The 19,813-nt window shown below is 41.8% G+C and overlaps 1 protein-coding gene across 1 annotated transcript in view; it reads left to right on the top strand.

Moving 5' to 3' along the window:
• Positions 1–19,813, top strand: part of Cdc50 (cell cycle control protein 50A) — a 114,122-nt gene that overhangs the window by 46,296 nt on the left and 48,013 nt on the right. Inside the window, exon 2 of the mRNA XM_080267145.1 lies at positions 2,308–2,453. Coding sequence (XP_080123271.1) covers positions 2,308–2,453 — 146 coding nt within the window. The remainder of the gene's footprint in view (positions 1–2,307; positions 2,454–19,813) is intronic.

The following is a 19,813-nucleotide window of genomic DNA, read 5'->3' as shown; positions in this document are numbered from 1 at the left end:
AGGGGTAGACCGAGAAAGACATGGGACGAGGTCATTAAGTGTGACCTTAGGGTTAAGGGACTGAACAGGGAGGCTGCAATGGATTGTGCAGCATGGAGAGCCGCCATTAGGTGACCAAGGCCGACACATGCAAGCATGTTGGAGCCTTTAAAAACGAAAACGAAAACGAAAACGTACTCTACATATAGGTAGGGTCTGAATGGTATTGTTCTGTATCCTGACATCGTCCCTGTCCGAACGTACCGATGGCTCTGTTATGTCAGATAGTTGAGGGATTACTGTAATGATGTAGGAAAGAAAAAAATGACTTAAGTAGTTGCTTAATAGAAAGCAGTTTTGTGTAAGGAGCAGTATCCTGAGTTGTTTTGGCTGTGTGAAGAGAGAGGGAGATTAAATAAATGTGTGAGTAAATTAGGTGGAGAAAGAGAGTAGGAGAAGATGACTGAGGATGAGATGGGGAGATGGGGTGGTTTATGAGTAAAGTAGGTTGGGATGTGAGGGTGGGCTGCTTTTGGATGACAATATGGAGGCAATTTGTTGATGGCCATCCTCTTCTGGATTGAGGTATCTGGATAGAAAGAATGTATGGATCAGGTATTTGGAGTATGGCAGTTTTCGAAGAAAGATTGTGAAATGAAATGTAAGATATTTGTGGCATTTGCTAATCTGGAAGAAGCTCTCCGTAAAGTGAATAGAAAAGAATTATGGAAGTTTATATGCATGTATGGTGTGGAAGAAAAACTAGAATGCTGTAAAAAGTTTTTATGATGATAGTAAAGCATATGTAGAAGGAGATGAATGTTTTAAGCGATTCATTATCAGTGGTGGAGCAACGGTGTGTAATGTCCCCAAGGCTGTTTGGTATATGTGTGAAATTAAGATAAATTAGAGTTAAAACTCAGGTTATGGAAGGAGGAGTGGGGATGATGATTAATGGAGAAAGATGGACTATCTCAAATATTTTGTACACAGATGTTGTAAAAGAAGATAAAGTTGTTGGCAGATGATGTGGGGCTTCTTGATTGTAAACTGATTCATTTGTAGACAGATTCATAGCTTAGTGAATATCTGTGTGCAGCATGATTTGAAAGTAAGTGTAGAAAGGGGAAGAGTGGATTATTGTTGAGGGATGAAATGACTCGATGTGATTAGCTGGTGAATGAAGAGACTGGATTTTGCCAGTTAGAAAATGAAATGGTTTTGGTAAGTTTATAGTAAATACACATATGAGATTGTGATTTATGGAAGTTCATGAGGCTGGGGAACAGACTAGTGAACTGAGTTGGTTGGATGAGGTATGTATTTATTCTATGGAGGAGCTTACGACAAGGTTTTGGCACCACTTTTTAAATGAAATCAATCTGTCAAGCAGATGTACATGGAATTCATATGTAAAGTACAATAAATATGTGTAAATAGTTAGGCTTATGGGGTGAAGTCAGGATTCCAGGAGCTTGAATAGTGTATGAGTGATAGTGTGGCCCATTTCGCTGGGCATGGTTTTGGTAGTTCTCACAGTTTTGTACCTTCTGGCCAGAGGAAGGTAGGTGTTGGGTAGAAGTGTTACTTGAACACCCACTGTACTGCATGTTTTTTTTTTTTTTTTTACGTGTCCGACTCTGGGCAAAGGCTCAGGGCCTATTTCTTGGAGGCAGTCACCTACCCCAAGGCCCAGTAGTCCTCCTACACCTCCACATGTCACCACTTTGGCGCTAGCACCCACCGTCCATATTGAATACATGCTAGGGCTGTCTCATACAAGACTGGTGTGTACTGGTATTAGCAGGGGTATTTTTACGACATGTCGGCGGGTCATCTGGTAGATCAGGAAAGTCTGCTTTTTAGGAAATTCAAATCCTTAAACTGTTCCCTGCCCCAGCCGGGATTCGATCCTGGGTCCATTAGAACTGCAGGCCGCCTCTCTACCGATTCAGCCACCGCCTCCCCCAGATGCTCCAGCCTTTGGAATTAGCATTTCCCTTTGTTGCTAAATCAAAACATCATTGTCATCAGCAGCACCACCTGCATCCCATTTCCCTCTTATAATTGAACTGGGTAAATAAGTAGTATACAGAATTATAATGCAGTGTATTGGTATTTATGTAAGCTACAGTAATGTAGGTAAATAACATTGCCGTATTTTAGACAGAGAATTTTTCAAGACCTTTCACTGCTGCCAGACTAGTGCTTAATGCTCTGCTTTTCCTTTTGCATCTATGTGGTCAGAAGACTGAACTTGTATCTCAGTTTCTCATACATGAATATGTAAAGTCATTTTTATTAATTAGGGCACATTTCTTTTGCCAGAGTCCAAATTCAAGCAGAAGTTCAAGCAGCAGCGCCTTCCAGCATGGCAACCCATTTTAACAGCAGACACAGTGCTGCCGGCCTTCTTTCTCATTGGCCTGCTGTTTGTGCCACTTGGGGCAGCACTTCTCTTCTTTTCCAGGAGTGTAGGTACCTCAGTGATGTTGCTTTTGCTTAAATGAAGTGTTAATAATGAGTATAGTTTTGTAGTGTTTTTATACAGATAGCTTTAGAAGTTTGCACAAATACATGTGTGCCCCTGATACAGCAGTCACCAGGAAAACTTTGCATATCAGAAAAATTTGCATATGATGAACTTATCATTGGGAAATTAATTTGGGATCAAACACTGCCAAAATCTGACCCACATACTGTCTTTGAATTACAATCCCCACCCAGCTTATGCAGACAAAATTAATACCACTGTATTCAGGATTTATAACAGTATTTTAAGAATGATAAAAATGAAATCACAAAATGCATTGTGAGGCTGGATGGTCATGAAATAGAGATTGTGAGTGACTTCAGGTGTTTAGGTAGTGTGATGAGTAAGGATGAAGGTTTAGAGGATAAATTACATGAAAGGGAACATCATGGAAGAAGTTTGCTGGTTCAGTGATAGCATTGGTAAGGAATAGGGAAGTGAGTGTGGATGTAAAAAAAACACTGACTGACAGTACTGTATAGTAAAAGCCATTTAATCCAGACCAGTTGGGGGAAAGCCAGTCCGTATTAACTGATTTTGAAGATAAACCAGGTTATGGAGGAAGCCTGGTCAAATCTTTCTAATATGGAGTCAGTTTGAATTAAACAGGAAGAGTTTGTGGTAGGTGGTGGCAGTTATTATCGACTCACTTGATGTAGTGCTGCCTACTTCTTCCTTAGCCTTTATCATTCTTTTTCTGTGCCTGCCCTCCTCTCTTTCTATTTCCCATCTTTCGTGTCACTTCTTATTGCTTTTCTTTCCTTTACAGGTGGCTTTACATTGAGTGACAAGCTAAATGGTTTCCTGTAAGCCAAGAAACCATTTACAACGCTGGGTGGTAACCATATAACCAGACCGTATGTGCTCCCTTCGTGCCAACAAGTGGGTTGGTGGAGGGTTAGTGCCCCTCCCTGTAAAACAAATAACTCAAAGTCAAATGGCCACCCCTCACGGGATTATGGTGTCTGGCTGTAGATAGTTAGTCTGGGTCATCAACACATCCCATCCCAACCACACCAACTCAGTAAGAGATGTAATGTTGATGATGATGATAATTACAATAATAGTAATAATAATAACTAGAAGCCCCTCAAAGGGGAAATCACACCAGCCGCAAGCCGATACATATCTAGCATGGATCGGAATATGACCTTGACCTTGACCTACTTTCACCTATTTCGAACTCGTAGAAGATTATCATTCCTACTCCACGCCTGTAAAATTTTGTGATGATATCGTGAGTGGTTGCGAAGTTATTGTGGTAACAAACACACAGACCTTGACCTACTTTCACTATTTTGAACTCAGATTTTCATTCTTACTACACACCTGTAAAATTTTGTGATGATATCTTGAGCAGCTGTGAAATTATGGTGCTAACAGACACACAGACGGACAAACAAACTGAAAACAATACTCGTAGGAGATTTTCATCCTTATTACACACCTGTAAAATTTGATGATGATACCTTGAGTGGTTTCAAAGTTTTTGTGGTAACAGACAGACAGACCTTGACCTACTTTCATCAGTTTTGAACTCTTGATTACTTTTTCCCCCTACTATACACCTGTAAAATTTTTTGATGATATCTTGATCAGTTGCGAAGTTATCTTGCTAGCGTGCACACACACACACACACACACACACACACACACACACACACACACAAATGTAATGAGCTTACTGAAAGAAGTATCAGAGGAAATCTGTAGTAAAGACATAGAGGAACACAAAAGGTTAGGGAAATACGAGAAAAGCAAGACAAGACCTCTAAAGGTGACTTTCCAGAGTGTAAACACTGTGGAAGAGATACTAAAAAATGCAAAGAATCTTATGGAAAAAGAGGAGTTCAAAAATGTATGGATAAAAAGATGCCTGACACAAGAGGAACTGGAATTACTGAAAGAGAAAAGGGAGGACGCAAAAACAAAAAAATGAGGGAAGATCAGAAGAGGACAAGAAGAAATTTTTTTACAAAGTAATAGGATTGCAGGTACGAAAGTGGTACACAAACAGGATGGAAGAAAAAGGAGGAAGTTAGTAGAACCATGTCATGACAAGTATATAAACAAGATGATAAAGTTGATGTACTCAAATGTGGATGGAATGGTATCTAAATTACTAGAGATGAATGATTATGTCAGAGAAAATGAACCACAAATAATATGCCTAACTGAGACAAAATTAACACCAAGGATATCCAATGACATACTAAACTTAGAGGAATACAATATATGGAGAAAAGACAGAAATTTAAAAAAAGGAGGAGGAATTATAATATTAACTAAGAAAAATCTAAAAGTCAAGGAAATAAACCTAGATATACCCTCACAAGTAGAACTGATTGCAGTAGAGATCGACACAACTGAAGGCAAAGTAATTGTAGCCAATTTGTATATGCCACCCAGATCAAACACATGGGAAAGAGACGAATATGAGGACCTGGCAGAGAGTACAATTCAGAGTATAAGATCCTTGCTACATAAAATGGAAGAGAAATCGGAAAGAATTATACTAACGGGGGACTTCAATACAAATATAAATTGGAATACTCTAGATATAAATAGCCAAGAAAGCTGTTGGGACCAAAAGCTCCTGGATCTCGTACAAGAGTTTTTCTTAACACAACATGTGAGGGAAGCCACTAGAAAAAGAGGACTTGATGTACCTTCAGTGCTAGATCTAATATTTACTAGGCAAGAAAATGACATTGACAGTTTAATATATCACCCTCCACTCGGCAAAAGCGATCATGCAGTACTAAATTATAACTTCAGGATAGCATATGTCATAGTAAACAGCAATGACAGTTACAAAAAGAGCCTAAACTATAAAAAGGGAAATTATCAAGACCTAAAGAAGTATTTCTTAGAAGTTGATTGGGAAAATGAGCTGAGAGGACAAGATTTAAATGCTGTATATAAAAATTTTTGTGAATTTTATGAAATAGGAGTCCAGAAGTACATCCCACAGCACAAAGAAGCAGATAAGAAAATACAGAAATGGTTCAATACAGAATGTAAAAAATCAAAAGAAAGAAGAGATTTGTTGTGGAATAGATACAGAAGACACAATAGTGAAAGGGCGTATAATAATTACAAACAGGCAAGAAACGGCTATACAAGAATAAGGAGGGAAGCCCAAAAACAGTTTGAGGAGGATATAATAAATAAAAGTAGTGATCAACCAAAGCTGTTTTACAGCTATATCAGAAGCAAAACCAAAGTAAAAGATATAATACAATCCATTACGGACGAGGGAATCACTTATACACAAGAGAAAGACATTTGTGAAGCACTAAATAAGAATTTCCAATTAGTTTTTACGGAAGAAAAAAAATTTTGAGAAGGACTATGTGGAACACGCATGTCCACACATACTACCAGATATACAAATAGCAGAAAAAGTAATACAGGAGGAGTTAAGTAGATTAGACAGAGGAAAAGCAAGTGGTCCTGATGAAATTTCATGTTGGGTGTTACGAGAATGTGCAAAGGAGTTAAGTAAACCATTATTTTTAATTTTCAAGAAATCCTTGAGTCAAGGGAAACTACCTGATATTTGGAAAAAAGCAAATATAGTCCCCTTATTCAAGAAAGGAAATAGACAAAATCCTCTCAACTACCGACCAGTATCACTGACCAGTGTTGTAAGCAAGGTATTAGAAAAACTTATAAGAAAAGCTTGGGTAAATCATCTAGAAGAACACAATATGATAACAGAAAGACAGTTTGGTTTCAGAAAAGGAAAATCATGTGTTACTAATCTGTTGAGCTACTATGACAGAGTAACAAACACAATACAGGAAAGGGAAGGATGGGTGGACAGTATCTATTTAGATTTCAAGAAAGCTTTTGACACAGTACCACACCAAAGACTTTTATGGAAGCTGTATCAAGGAGGAATTCGAGGCAAACTGTTTTGTTGGATGCAAGACTTTCTCATTAAAAGAGAAATGAGGACAGTACTAAGAGGAAACTACTCATCATGGAAAGAAGTGACTAGTGGAGTACCACAGGGTTCAGTGCTGGCACCAATCATGTTTTTAGTGTACATAAATGATATAAACAGTAACACTGGAAATGAGAGCTATCTGAATATGTTTGCAGATGATGCAAAAATACAAAGGAGAATTACTAGCACAGACTCTTGTAGGGAGCTACAAGAAGAATTAAATAAACTTCATGAATGGAATAGTACATGGCAAATGGAATTCAATGTGGACAAGTGTCATGTAATCAAGTTTGGTAAAAGTGGAAAAAGACCTGATAGGGATTATACGTTAGGAAATAAAACCCTATACACATCAGAAAGAGAGAAAGACCTACTGTAGGTGTGATTATCAATAACAGACTATCTCCGGCTGACCACATCAGCGAGAAGGTACGGAACATGTATACACTGCTTGCAAATATGAGAATAGCATTCACATACATAAATGAAGACATGCTAAGAAGGATAATAACATCATTCATTAGACCAACCCTGGAATATGCATCAATAGTCTGGAGTCCTCATCTCAAAAAGCATATAGACAAGATTGAAAAAGTTCAAAGGGCCGCTACAAGATGGATACCAAGCTTAAGGGACCTAAGCTATGAAGAAAGACTAAATAAACTGAATCTACCAACACTACAGGAGAGAAGGAAAAGAGGTGACATGATAATGCTATATAAGTGCATATCAGGAAAGGAGAAAATAGACATAAATGATTACCTAACATATGGAGAAGCATCAGCATGAGGACACTGCAAAAAACTGCATAAGAAGAGAGGTGATAAAGACGTAAGGAAATTCAGTTTCCCAAACAGAGCAATTGATCAATGGAATGCACTACCGAATGAAATAGTGTGTGCCAAAACAATTCACAAATTTAAGGATATGTACGATAAATATGGTCTAAGACACGGGACAGTACGAGCTTGACTCATTCCTGTAAAGATACAATTAGGTAAGTACACACACACACACAAGTTGAAAACAATACTGGTTTTGCTTTGTTGCTGGTAATACTACTACCACTACTACTACTACTACTATTACTACTATAATAATATTAATAATAAAGCCAAGAAAGCACTCTGTGAGCGCATACCTCCGCCAATGCCATTGCCATTAAAAAGGCTACGGATCCAGATCTGTGGAGATAGGATCCGGATCTGGATCCACCCCAAAATTTAATCAATTCTTTCTTGGCCCATAGCCCACCCATCCACAAAATTTCATTGAAATTCATTGAGAAATTTGGGAGATGTTTTCCATGACACTCTGGACCCATATCCACCCTAAAATTTTGTAACTTTTTCCTTGGCCCATTACCCACCCATCCACATTGTTTCATTGAAATTCATTGAGAACATTTGACAATATCGTCTGGACAGACAGACAAACAAACAGGTAAATACATAACCTCCTCCAACTTCGTTGGCAGAGGTAATAATAATAGTAATAATAATTGTCCATTGGTTCTTAGAAGCACCAGTTCTTCCCAAGGAGGTCACTAGTCTTGGACACTCATTTACACTTTTACAGTTTTAATGATATTGGCACCACTCATATATAAGCTTCATCACACACACACACACACACACACACACACAGAGCAGCATTTAAACTTTGTAATCATCTGTTACAACACTTCACCCCAAATTGAAGCTCTTTGAAAAGAGAAAGAATGGACATTAGAAAAGTACTGGATATTTCTTTTTTCTCTGCATGAAGTTTTTCTGTAATGCACAAAGAAAAAAAATGAGGTCTTAATTATTATTAATTTTACAATACTGTCAACACAAGAAATCACCAAAAAGCAAATTTATATACATCATAAAGCCTAAATGAAGCATCCCTCAGGTGTGGGTATGTATAATCTTTTGTGGTGTGTACAGAGTTGTTATTCAATACACTGTATGTAGAATTATGCTCCAGATTTGTGATTGTGTAATGTTATTTATAAGTTTGCAGGCATGGATGAGATGGACTGCATCTAGACTTTGCAAATTAATCAGGTTAGTAATTAGCCATTTCATATTAACTCTTAGCTGGCAGCAGCAGTTGGTGAGAAGCACCTAAAAAATAAAATTGTCTTTTTATAAACGCCCCTGACCACAGGACTACACCATAAATAAAGGTACACCGCATTATGCAAAGTTTTAACGTAATCTATATATAGACTTTACTGCGTGCAAGGCTTTATCGTAATCTAGATTTAGGCTTTACTGCAATGTAAGGATTTAACATAATCTATATATAGACTCCACCGCAATATGGAACAGTTGTTACATTTCATTAGCATTGCAAAGATGTGCTTATAATACTAAAACTGTAATTTTGTTAGCAGCTATTATTCATATTTGTAAAAGTAAGGTAAATGGAGTCACTCACACCCACAGGCAAAGCTGTGTCCAGGACTTGTGACCTGGATGTGGTTTCTTTCCACCTTCCCTCACTAAATTGTTGCTAACCTAACCTAGCCTTTAATTGTTGCATCTTATGGCATTTTTCTTTTCATCTATTACTGTGGTACATGATTCTGGGTACGACATCCAAATATCAAAAGAAAAGCTTGAGTTCTACAGGAGAAACAAGAGAGTGCTACACCCCCTCTAAGAGCTGGAAACAGACTGATTGTGTCACTAGGTGCGCATCCTTATACAGACCCCCCACCACCTGTAGGTTGCCAGATAGGGATATCTGAGGCTCTAGGGCACTTAGACTATCTATCAATCTGTCTGTCTATTGCCAGACACCTCAGTCCCGTTCGGGGTGGCCAGAAACAAATTGCCTCCATGTTGCCCTGTCCCTTGCCATTTCACTGCCCTGCTCCCAACTCACACCCCCCTCTCTCATATACCTCTCCACCCCATCCCTCCATCTCATCCTCGGCCTCCCCCTCCATCTCCCCCCTTCCACCTCACTCACATACACTCTCTTCATCAGTCTTTCACCCTCCATCCTCTCCACATGGCCAAACCACCTCAGTGTATTCCTCCTAACACTTCCTATCACATCCACATTCACACCATAAAGCTCCTTTATCATTTGTCAGCCTGTCTCTCCATGTGACTCCACAGGCTCCTCTTAAATAACTCATTTCCACTGCTCTCACTCTTGACTTGTGTACTTCCAACAACATCCAAGCTTCCCTTCCATACGTTAGAGTTGGTATCACAATACAGTACTGTCATGTAGTAACTTTTTTACTTCCATGCTCACTTCCCTGTTTCTTATCACTACTTTAAAGGAACCAGCAACCTTTCTTCCCTGCTGTACCCTTTCAAGCACTTCACCCTCCAAACCTCCATCCTTACTCATCACACTACCCAAGTACTTAAACGTAGGCTGCTCACATTTTCCAATTCCTCACCATCCAACCTCGCTGTGCATTCACTGACTTCACCTCTCTCAAAGACCATCACTTTACTCTTCCCTACATTCACCTTTAGATTCCATTTCTTACACACTCTCCCAAACTCATCCACCAAGCCCTGCAGCTCCCCTTCGTCTTCACTCAACAACACAGTATCATCTGCAAACAACGGTACAGGGAGTTTCCAAACACTACCCTCTCTCACCAGGGCCACTCCAACATCCACTACCCTACCTAGTACCTCTTTTATTACCCCATCCATGTACAGATTCCCACTTAGACATTACTGTCTATATATAGTCTCTGCTAGGATTTACAGGGGACAGTTTTGTGGGTAGCATCTATATATAGTCTCCCCACAATTTTTCAGTTGATTTTACGCAGTCTATACTGTACAGTAATCACTCTAATATCCGGACGTCCAATAAGCGAACATCCCCACTAACCGAACCTTATCGTCCTGGGATGAAACATTCCCAAAATGGTCCGAAAACCCAAAAAAAAAAATTTTAAAAATCGATTTTTTGCCATCCGTAATTTGAACTTGCCGCGCACGCCGCGTGAGAGCATTGTTTTGGTTCGTCATTCCTCCGACGTCCGATAGAGCGCCGCTGCATCCTCCCCACTTCCCGCCTGTCTTTCACCGCGACTGGACCTACGCTCTTCGCAATGGCTGCCCACGTGCTCGCTTTTGTGGTGGTGCCGTACTTGCTGCAAGGCCTCCTGCTGCTCTCTGCCCTCCTCTTAGTGTGTGTGATGATGGCCCCGCCACCTGAGAAAAGGAAGAGAGTGGTGTTGACTCTGGAAAAGAAGAGGGAGATATTGGAGAAAGTTGATGCGGGTTGGTCTTCTTCACGCATTCTCCGCGAGTTTAACCTGGCCCGGTCGACTTTGTTCGATATCAAACGTTCCCGAGACAAACTCATGCAGTACACGGCTGACTTCTCGTCGAGAAGCAAACACAACGTGGAAAGGAAGGTTATGTTTACCCCCAAGTTTGCAGAAATCGACCGATCCACATTGATTTGGTACCGACAGCAACGTGCAGCTGGTGTGATGGTACGTGGAACGGAGCTGAAGGCTGCTGCTGAGAAGTTTGCAAGGCTTCACGACGCCCTAGACTTCAAGGCATCCGAGGGTTGGCTCTTCGCGTTCAAGTTGCGACATGGCCTTACTAACCGTAAAGCACATGGCGAAGCATTGGACGCTAACGAGGATGGAGTTGACGAGTTTCGGCACAAGGTGAAATGCTTGATCGACAGGGAGGGCCTCACTCTCGGTCAAGTCTATAACGCAGACGAAACTGGCCTATTCTATTGCTCGGTGCCAACGAACACTCTAGCCGATGAGACGGAGAAGCGTGTACCTGGCCGCAAGCTTTCCAAGGAACGGATATCTGCTTTGTGTTGTGCCAGTGCTAACGGCATGCACCGGCTTAAGCCCGTTGTTGTTGGCCGTGCAAAGCAGCCTCGGTGCCTTCGTGTGGTGATGGATGTCCTTCCTGTCGTATGGTACCATTCTTTGAAAGCATGGTTCACAGCTGTGATTTTCAAAGACTGGTTTCACCGTCACTTCGTCAAGGAGGTCATCCAGTACCAGACGAAGACACTGGGAATCCCTCGTGACCAGGTAAAGGCTCTCCATCTCCTCGACAATGCACCTGCCCACCCGTGCGACAAGGACTTGGTTGCTGAGAATGGCCGTATTAGGTGCATGTTTCTGCCACCTAATACGACTGCTCTCATTCAACCCATGGACCAAGGAGTGATCGTGGCAACAAAGCGCCTGTACCGTCGGAAGTTCCTGGACAAGGTGATGGTTGTTCTCAAGGACGAGGACGAGCGCAGGGAAGGACGTGACACTCGAGGCAAGCGGACTTTGGAAAACCTTCGCCGCTACAACATCAAGTCTGCGCTGTACAACTGGGCTAGTGCATGGAAGGAAGTCCCTGTGAAAACTCTTGAAAATGGTTGGTCTCGTCTGCTTCTCGGAACAGATGTGGAGTACGATTTCCTAGGGTTTGACGTGGATGACTTCCATGCACAGCTACGTACGCATGGCGACGATGTTGATGTGGACGATGTTCGTGAGTGGTTGGACGACGACGAGGGCGATCCTGGGTATCAGACGTTGTCTGATATCGAGATCGCGTCTTCGGTTGCTGGTGTCAGTCCTGAACTTGAAGATTCCGACGACGAAGGCGATGATGATGCAGACTCCTCTCAGCAGGACACTACTCCAGCCATCCCCAAGCTGAGCGCACTCCGGGAACATCTAGAGTTCGTCCTAGACTACCTGGAACACCCGGACTGCGACAGGGAGATGGGGCCCTTGGGACTCGTGGAAGAAGTGCGTGCTTTCCGGCAGCGCATCATCAATCGCCAGAATCGTCGGTCCTTGCGTCAGTCAACGATTGACAGTTTTTTCAGGCCCGTGACCCCCGCTGTGCCAAGCCCTGGCTCCACTCCGTTGCCTCCCCAAGATAGGCCCTCACGCTCCGAGCCACAGCCCAGCACATCAGCTACAGTGGAGTCACCGCTCGATGTGAGTTTGCGGCTTTCCTCAGAGTCTTCTGTAGTCGGTATGCCATCACCACGACCCAGTGATGCACCCCTTGGTCGCCTGCCAGTGATACTCTCGGACTCTGACAGTGAATAAACAGCAAGAACTTCTCCACTAGACCACACGGGAATTTTGAGTGTTGTGCAGTGAAAAAAACGGTGTGTTGTATTAAGGTTTTCGAAATGAGAGAAAAAACTCAGTGGAAACAAAATTTAACGTAACTAACCTTCTTTGTTTTGGCTTTAGAAATTTTGAAAAGATTGGGAAAAGTTAATGTGCAACACTAAATTTTACTGGAACATTATTTGGACTAAAGTGAACACTGTGAAGAGAACGGACTTCTGTGTGTTATTGACTAAGTTCAGTGCAAGACTTCAGGAAGAGTGTACTGCAAGTGCTTCAGGAAATCGTTCTTACTGTCAGAGTCCGAGAGGAGGCGGTTATTCATCGAGGTGGCCAGGGACTTGCTGTAAGTAGCCAGAATGTTTCATATTGTACTTTTTTCCATACTATACTTACCAGAATGTTTCATACTGTACTTTTTTCCATACTATACTTACCTCATGCATGTGCAGTAGGAATGTGTTTTTCAGAGTTAGGCTAGGTTAGGGTCCATAAGTACCAGAATGTTTATTAATGTATGAACATACTTCTAAACCTTCATTTTATGTTTCTTTTGCATTTATTTCAGTCATTTAAGTGCCTTATTGGTGTGATTTGGGTGTTAAATAGGTGCTATGCATGTCCAGAGGGAGTTGTATAGGTGTTTCTCTGAGTTAGGGTCCATAAGTACAAGTCCATAAGCTGGGGCCCAATATCCGGACGAAACCAATAACCGAACCTACCGATGGCTCTATTGATCCGGATATTGGAGGGGTTACTGTATATAGTTCCACCGCCAGCTAAGGGTTAACCCATAAGCGCCAGGGAACAGTTATACCCGACACGAAACTGGTGGGCTTACTCATCAATGCAATCACCAACAGACCTGGGGATGCTTTTACTCGCAAGAAGAAGAGTTTTTGAGTAATATGGTTTTTAATTTGTTTCCTAAGTTTCTGAGATATTAAGGTTTGAAAACAAGCAGTTTTGGGAAAAATGCCCGTATAGAGAGGCTAGTGATGTTATAAATTGCCTGGTGTCCAGGGGTTAAGCAGATTTTTGTAGTCCATATTAGGTGAGTTTTACTGTACTATGATTCCAGTTTTAATGTAGGGAAATGAAACGTGGACCCTGTTGGAAGAACAAGTCAGGAGTGAGCAGTAAAAGTGAGTTATGTGAGAGGATTATGTGAAATTATGTAGAGAGACAAACAGACAAATGAGGAAGTGCAGGAACATTGTAGTGTTGATGTGGATCTGATGGAAAGCATTAGGAGAAATGCTCTGAGTTGGTGTGGTCGTGTGGAGAAAATGGAGAATTAGAGGCGGACCAGAAGAGTGTATGTGAGTGGGGGAGTGAAGAAGAGACCTAGGATGAGATGGAGGGATGGGGTGGAGAGATACATGAGAGGGAGTGTGTGAGTTGGAGGGTTTCATGGTGGTGATTTGTTTGTGGCCACCTTTTATGGAATTAAAGTGCCTGGCCATAGATAGGTAGGTAGAGCCAACATTAAGCATCAGAAAGATGCAATAGGAGCAGACAAAGAAAAGACACCAAAGGTTGCGATATTAATCCTGTAAAAAAAAGTTTAAGATTAACCCTCGCGCACCGTAAGTTTTATGTACGTGTGTGTGACATGATCAGAGAACATGCCACAAGGGCAGGCTAGACGCGCACAATGGAAAACATTCTCATGTATTTTATTTGCCCCAGAAATTTGTTATAATGGTGTAAATTGTATACCATCATCTTCTTTAATGTTTATGCTATACGATAAGCTAATAAAAACACACAAAGTTGATGAGTAAAAGTACTGTGGAAGTACCAAAATAAGGTGAGAATACTTTTGCTCAACAGTGAAAATAACTGCCCTACCCTTTAGCACAAACTTTTGCTCGCATAATGCAAGAGCTAAGCATATGTCTAGATGCAGAATTGCACAAACTTTCACATGGTGTTGTCGGAATTCTGATATGACCAATAGTTTTCGAGTAAATCGCCAAAAATTTCGTGTGTCCCCCCTTCCACCCCGAACCTAAAACCGAGAGAATACCGGCTGTTTGAGATTGTTGGCCAGGAAATAGATACCCTCCCCTATGGCGCATCAAATTTTGACGCATTTCATGCTAAAACATACTTTTTGGTGAGTATTTTTGTCCAGAATTGCCTAATCGGCATTCCTTCAGACCAACACTGACAAGTGCGTCATTGGTCCCTCTTCAGACTAGCACCATTTTAACTCATTTTGAGTCATCGTGCGCAAACGGATTAACATAAACAGTATGTACTAGACATCTACATGTGATAATTTTCATTAGTGTTGTACCTGTGCACTTTGTTCTTTGTTGCTTTGTTTGTTTCATTTTTTTTGTTTTGTTTATAAAGGCTCCAACATCCATGTATTGACTTTGGCCACCTATTAACAGCTTTTCAAGCCACTCAGTGTCTAGCAGCTTCACTCTCTTCAGTCCTTTATCCTTGAAGTCACAGTGTATGACCTCATCCTAAGTCTTTTTTTAGTCTGCCTTTCACAACTTTCATCCTCTCCACATGGCCAAGCCATTTCAATGTACTCATCCTCATCGTATCCAGGGCTTGCCATTCAAGATTGTACTACACATACATATGATCATTCTCATCTCTTTGCATTTGGGCCTGTGAGTATCCTCCCCCCTCTGTCCAAGTCTCACTGCCATACAGCATTACATTCCTAATACATGCATCATACAGAGGTTGAGCCATGTCAGTGTCGAGAGAGGCAACAACTCCTTAAACTTCATCCAACCACTCCATACTGTTGTTACTGAGCTAAGTCCAGCCTCACCTCCAACACCTTCATCGTGTTCCCCATGTAAATAACATAGTTTCATACGCTGAAGAGACCCTCCAGTAAGATTAATTCATTCCCACCGCTGCTTTTGTGTACTCTCCCGTAGGTATTATGCACTCAAAATCAACATTATTTTGCAGCCTACTTGTAATACATATCTTATGCACCCAGTTATCACAAACACTGCACATGGAGTTATTTCCCACACCTGTTTGCAAACTGCACATGGCCATACTCCTTCAGCTTTAACGGTACTGCCACGTGCCCTAAATATCATCTCTCTTGTTTTGTCCATGTTTACTCTCAGACCAATGCACCCAACAAGGTCTGTACAGACCCATGCAACCTACAAGGTCTGTATCCGACCATAGGCTCTAAAAAAAAAAATGGTTAACTTTTGAGCTATGACACTAATCCTCTGTAACCCCTATGTGCCATTTGACATGCATAGCTTTCACAATTTTGGGCATGGAGCAACGCTGGTTGACGTGTATAGCCGCAAGCGTCTTCATGTCACCCTATGTCTACATTGCACATTCATGGATGGGGGGGGGGGAAGCTCATATGCCTTGACTTTAGTCCACTTTCTCCAATTTTTTTTTTAAGCACACAGCTTTAATCTACCACTCTTGCCTGGTTGTGGCCATGATGCTAGTTGCTCTAGCTGCCACCAGCATAGGGTGGCAACACTTGCAATGTAAGCATCCAACCTCCCACGACTCTTGGCTGACCACTCATGCACGACCCACATGCTCAAGTTCTTCTGCCTTGGACCCTTTTTTTTTTTAGCCTCCTTCAGGTAAGATTTATGCTAATTATCTAAATAACATCAAGATCAATGCATATAGTTAACCGTCAGTATATGTGCAATGCCAGAATAAAGCGCCAACATATGAAATAAAAGTGTTTTCTGTTGGGATCTGATCAAGTGCTTCTGTGCATCATCACTGTCTCGCTGCATTTCACATATAATCTACCTATTGGAGGTATACAGGTATATATATATATGCAAGTTATTGTAGCTCATTCTGTTTGAGTTTATCCATCCATCCATCCATCATCCAATCCTACGTTGCCCCATGAGGAGCGTAGAAGCCCGGGGCTAGGCAGTTGGTCCTGACATTTAAGATGAGAGTGACCAACCTCACTCATCCCTGTGTGGCATTACATGAGCAATAAACCCCAATCACCCCTTGGATATAAACCTTCACCGGCTCAGTCCGATTGGAGCCCAATAATTACCCACAAAGTCACCAGGCACCAAAATTTGGTTATATGGTTACCACCCAGTATAGTAAATGGTTTCCTGGTGTACAGGACACCAGTTGGCTTGTCATTCAGTGTATTGTCAACCACAGGCAGAAGGAAGAGGAAAGAATCAAGGAAAGAAAGACAGAAGAGGGAGTGTAAAGTCACCCGCAGGCAGAAAGACGAGGAAAGAATGAAGGAAAGAAAGACAGAAGATGGAAGGAAAGAAGGATGGAGGAGAGGACAGGTACAAGAAAAAAAGGATACGTGGGTGATAAAGTAATTGTGAAAAGATCATTTTTAGGTGTACAGTAGGCCTAGAATAGAAAGAACGGTGTTTTTTCCCCCTTGTCATACACGTCTCTAAAGAGTAATTAGAAGTAAACCACTGTGATGATTCCCCAGAAATTGGAAGACGGATAAATTAGCTAAACATTTTGTTTCCAAATCTGAAAACAAGAAACATGAGCCAAACTGCTGTGTGTGCAATATTGAGCCATCGAAATGTAAGCTGAAAGGTAAGGGACAATGTAAAAGAAAGCAAACTTTGTACTTTTGCAATGAATGTATTAATAAACCTGCATTGTGCCTTATCCCCTGTTACAAGATATAACGCTCAGAAGATGCATGAAATCCCCTGTAGGGAGGAACGTGCGACATTGGAAAACCCCCGGTGTGTAGGGGTTAAAATAGGCCTCTTCTGACTTGACACATGTAGCCCAGCGTTCATTCCACTGCCAGAAACATTTTTCATAGCCAGTTTTCGGTATCTCCTACAGGTGCTTTATCGCATTCTGCATGATCTCTTGGATGAATGTTGCTCAAGACTTGTTGGAGTGTGCAAATTGCAACCCAGACTTTTTGAAGACTGTTATCAATGGAGATGAGATAGGTTTACGGGTATTACCCAGAAACCAAAGCACAGTCGTCCCATGGAAGCATGCAGGGTCACCTCGGCCAAAAAAAGCACAACAGGTCCACAGCAAGGTGAAATGCACTCACATGTTGACAGTTTTTTTTCTACTACCATGGTGTGCATCACAAATACACACCAGAAGGTCAGACTGTCAGCAAACATTACAACCTCAACATTATCCGTCGTCTTTGTGACAGTTTGGCAGAAGCCGCCAGACCTTTGGAAAGTGGCAAGCTGGAAGCTGCACCATGACAACACTAATGCTCATTCTTCTCAATTGATACAGGAATTTTTGGCCAAGCACAACATCCCTCAGGTCCGGCAGGCTCCCTGCTCACCAGGCATGGCTCTGTGCAGCTTTTGGTTATGCCCCAAGCTCAAAACTCCGCTGAAGGGTTCGTGATTTGATACGAGAGAAGAGATCATGACGAATGCAGCAAAGCATCTGCAGGAGATATCTAAAACCGACTTGGAAAAATGTTTCAGGCAGTGGAAATAATGCAGGTTGGAAAGGGCCTACTTTGATGGGGATTAGTGTCCTAGTATAGCAGGTTAGAATGGGCCTACTTTGATGGGGATTAGTGTCCTAGTTTAGCAGGTTAGCTCTTTATTATTTTAGAACCTAAGGTCTGATTCTTTCAGAACAGACCTCATATTTCAGTTCTCCATTTCCTAAATCTGTCATGGGGGTCCAATTCTGAAGTTTTGTGAGAGTGCTTAAAGCACCATAATGAACAAGGGACACTGAATCCCAATGCATACCAACTTCTGCTGAAAAATTCAACACTCAAATCTTCATTCACTCTCACCTGAGTGCCAGCACCTTCATACATTTGTCATAACCACTGTAGTCACCCATTCTTCAGTCCCAAGCTTCTCATTGCCCACTTCACCACCTCCCTGGGCACTGTGTCAAAAGCCTTCTGCAAATCAACAAAAACAAGAAATGGTGCTAAGGCACAGCAAGCCCATCCCTAGCAGTCATTTTAGTACAAACACATAACACAAGAGGATATCTAGTCAAAGATGTCAGATATAGAATTTGGAGTAAATCAAATGAAAATTGACGATTTTATGCCCATTTGAAATTTTAGGCTCGACCCACCTGACATTGACCCCTCTGCCGCTAACTGGGGAGTGACCCCCCTGATGTATTAAGGCATATTATAGGATGCAGTTTTGAAAGATGCATCTTTAGGTTTTGGTTTCATGTCAATATGAAGAATTTGAAAGGAGTTAAGCATTGTTCATTGTCAGTATTGTAACCAATGAGGTGTTAGGCGCCTAAGTGACATATTTGCTGCTGCCATAAAGCTCAAATTGGGAAAAGTTGTAAAATACCATGTCAGCACTTTTGCATCACCTCGGTTTGGGTTACCTTTCCTAGAAGGGTAGTCAGTTTGTATCCCACATGCTCGTGGTGACCTCGCAGACACCCTGTTCTTTAATTTCTGTTCTTTGTCCCCCCCCCCCCCCCCCCAATATTAGGGTGACACAAACAGGGTTTGCACTATCCTGGTTTATCCCGGGTAGTATTGTATATTCTTTTTGCTGTTGTTGTCACTGTTTGTTTTTGTTTTGTTCTTTTCTTTTTTGCCAACCATGAGCAGACAACACCAGTGTCCTCACTGCAGTAAGTCTGTATCAAGAAGTGCATAGGCACTGGAGTGTGCCTACTGCAGCAAGTGGGTCCATTTGGTATGCAAAAAATGGATGTTAATGATTATCTGTTTATGAAAAAGAGCCAGCAGCTCAGCTTTCGCTGGCCGTCTAGCCAATGTGTTGCACCAGCGGATGAGGTCTTGGCTTGTGGAGGAAGTAGAGTCACTAAGAAGGAGTTGGAGGATGAGGTAGTTGGACCAATTTTTGTGGCTGTCAGAGATGTTTCAAACAGACTGGAGGCACTAGAGACCAAGGTCTCATCACCCATGGCTGTCACCCAAGACCAGGCCAAGTCATTTGCAGATGCTGTTCGGGGGTCTCTCGTGGGGGAAAGGAAGGATCTGCCTGGGGTCGTGGTTGAGATCAGTGCTCATGGCCAGGAAAAAAGCCATTCATAGTCAACAGATACTGCTTGTAAAACCAAAAAGTGGTGCTGACGCTTCAACGAGTCAAATGGGACCAGGAGACATCAGAAGTGTACATGTATGTAGGCACTTATAGTATGCGAGTATATGGGCGGCAGAGGACGTCGTGTACTAGGAATTCTTGTACTCTGAATACATAAACTTATGGGAAATATTACATATGGCCGGCACCCCTCTTCATTGGCAACC

This window comes from Coenobita brevimanus, chromosome 23, assembly GCF_032717465.1.
Source record: "Coenobita brevimanus isolate Jiangsu-jjx chromosome 23, ASM3271746v2, whole genome shotgun sequence".
NCBI classification, from domain to species: Eukaryota; Metazoa; Arthropoda; class Malacostraca; order Decapoda; family Coenobitidae; genus Coenobita; species Coenobita brevimanus.
This window is presented reverse-complemented; position numbering and strand designations above follow the sequence as displayed.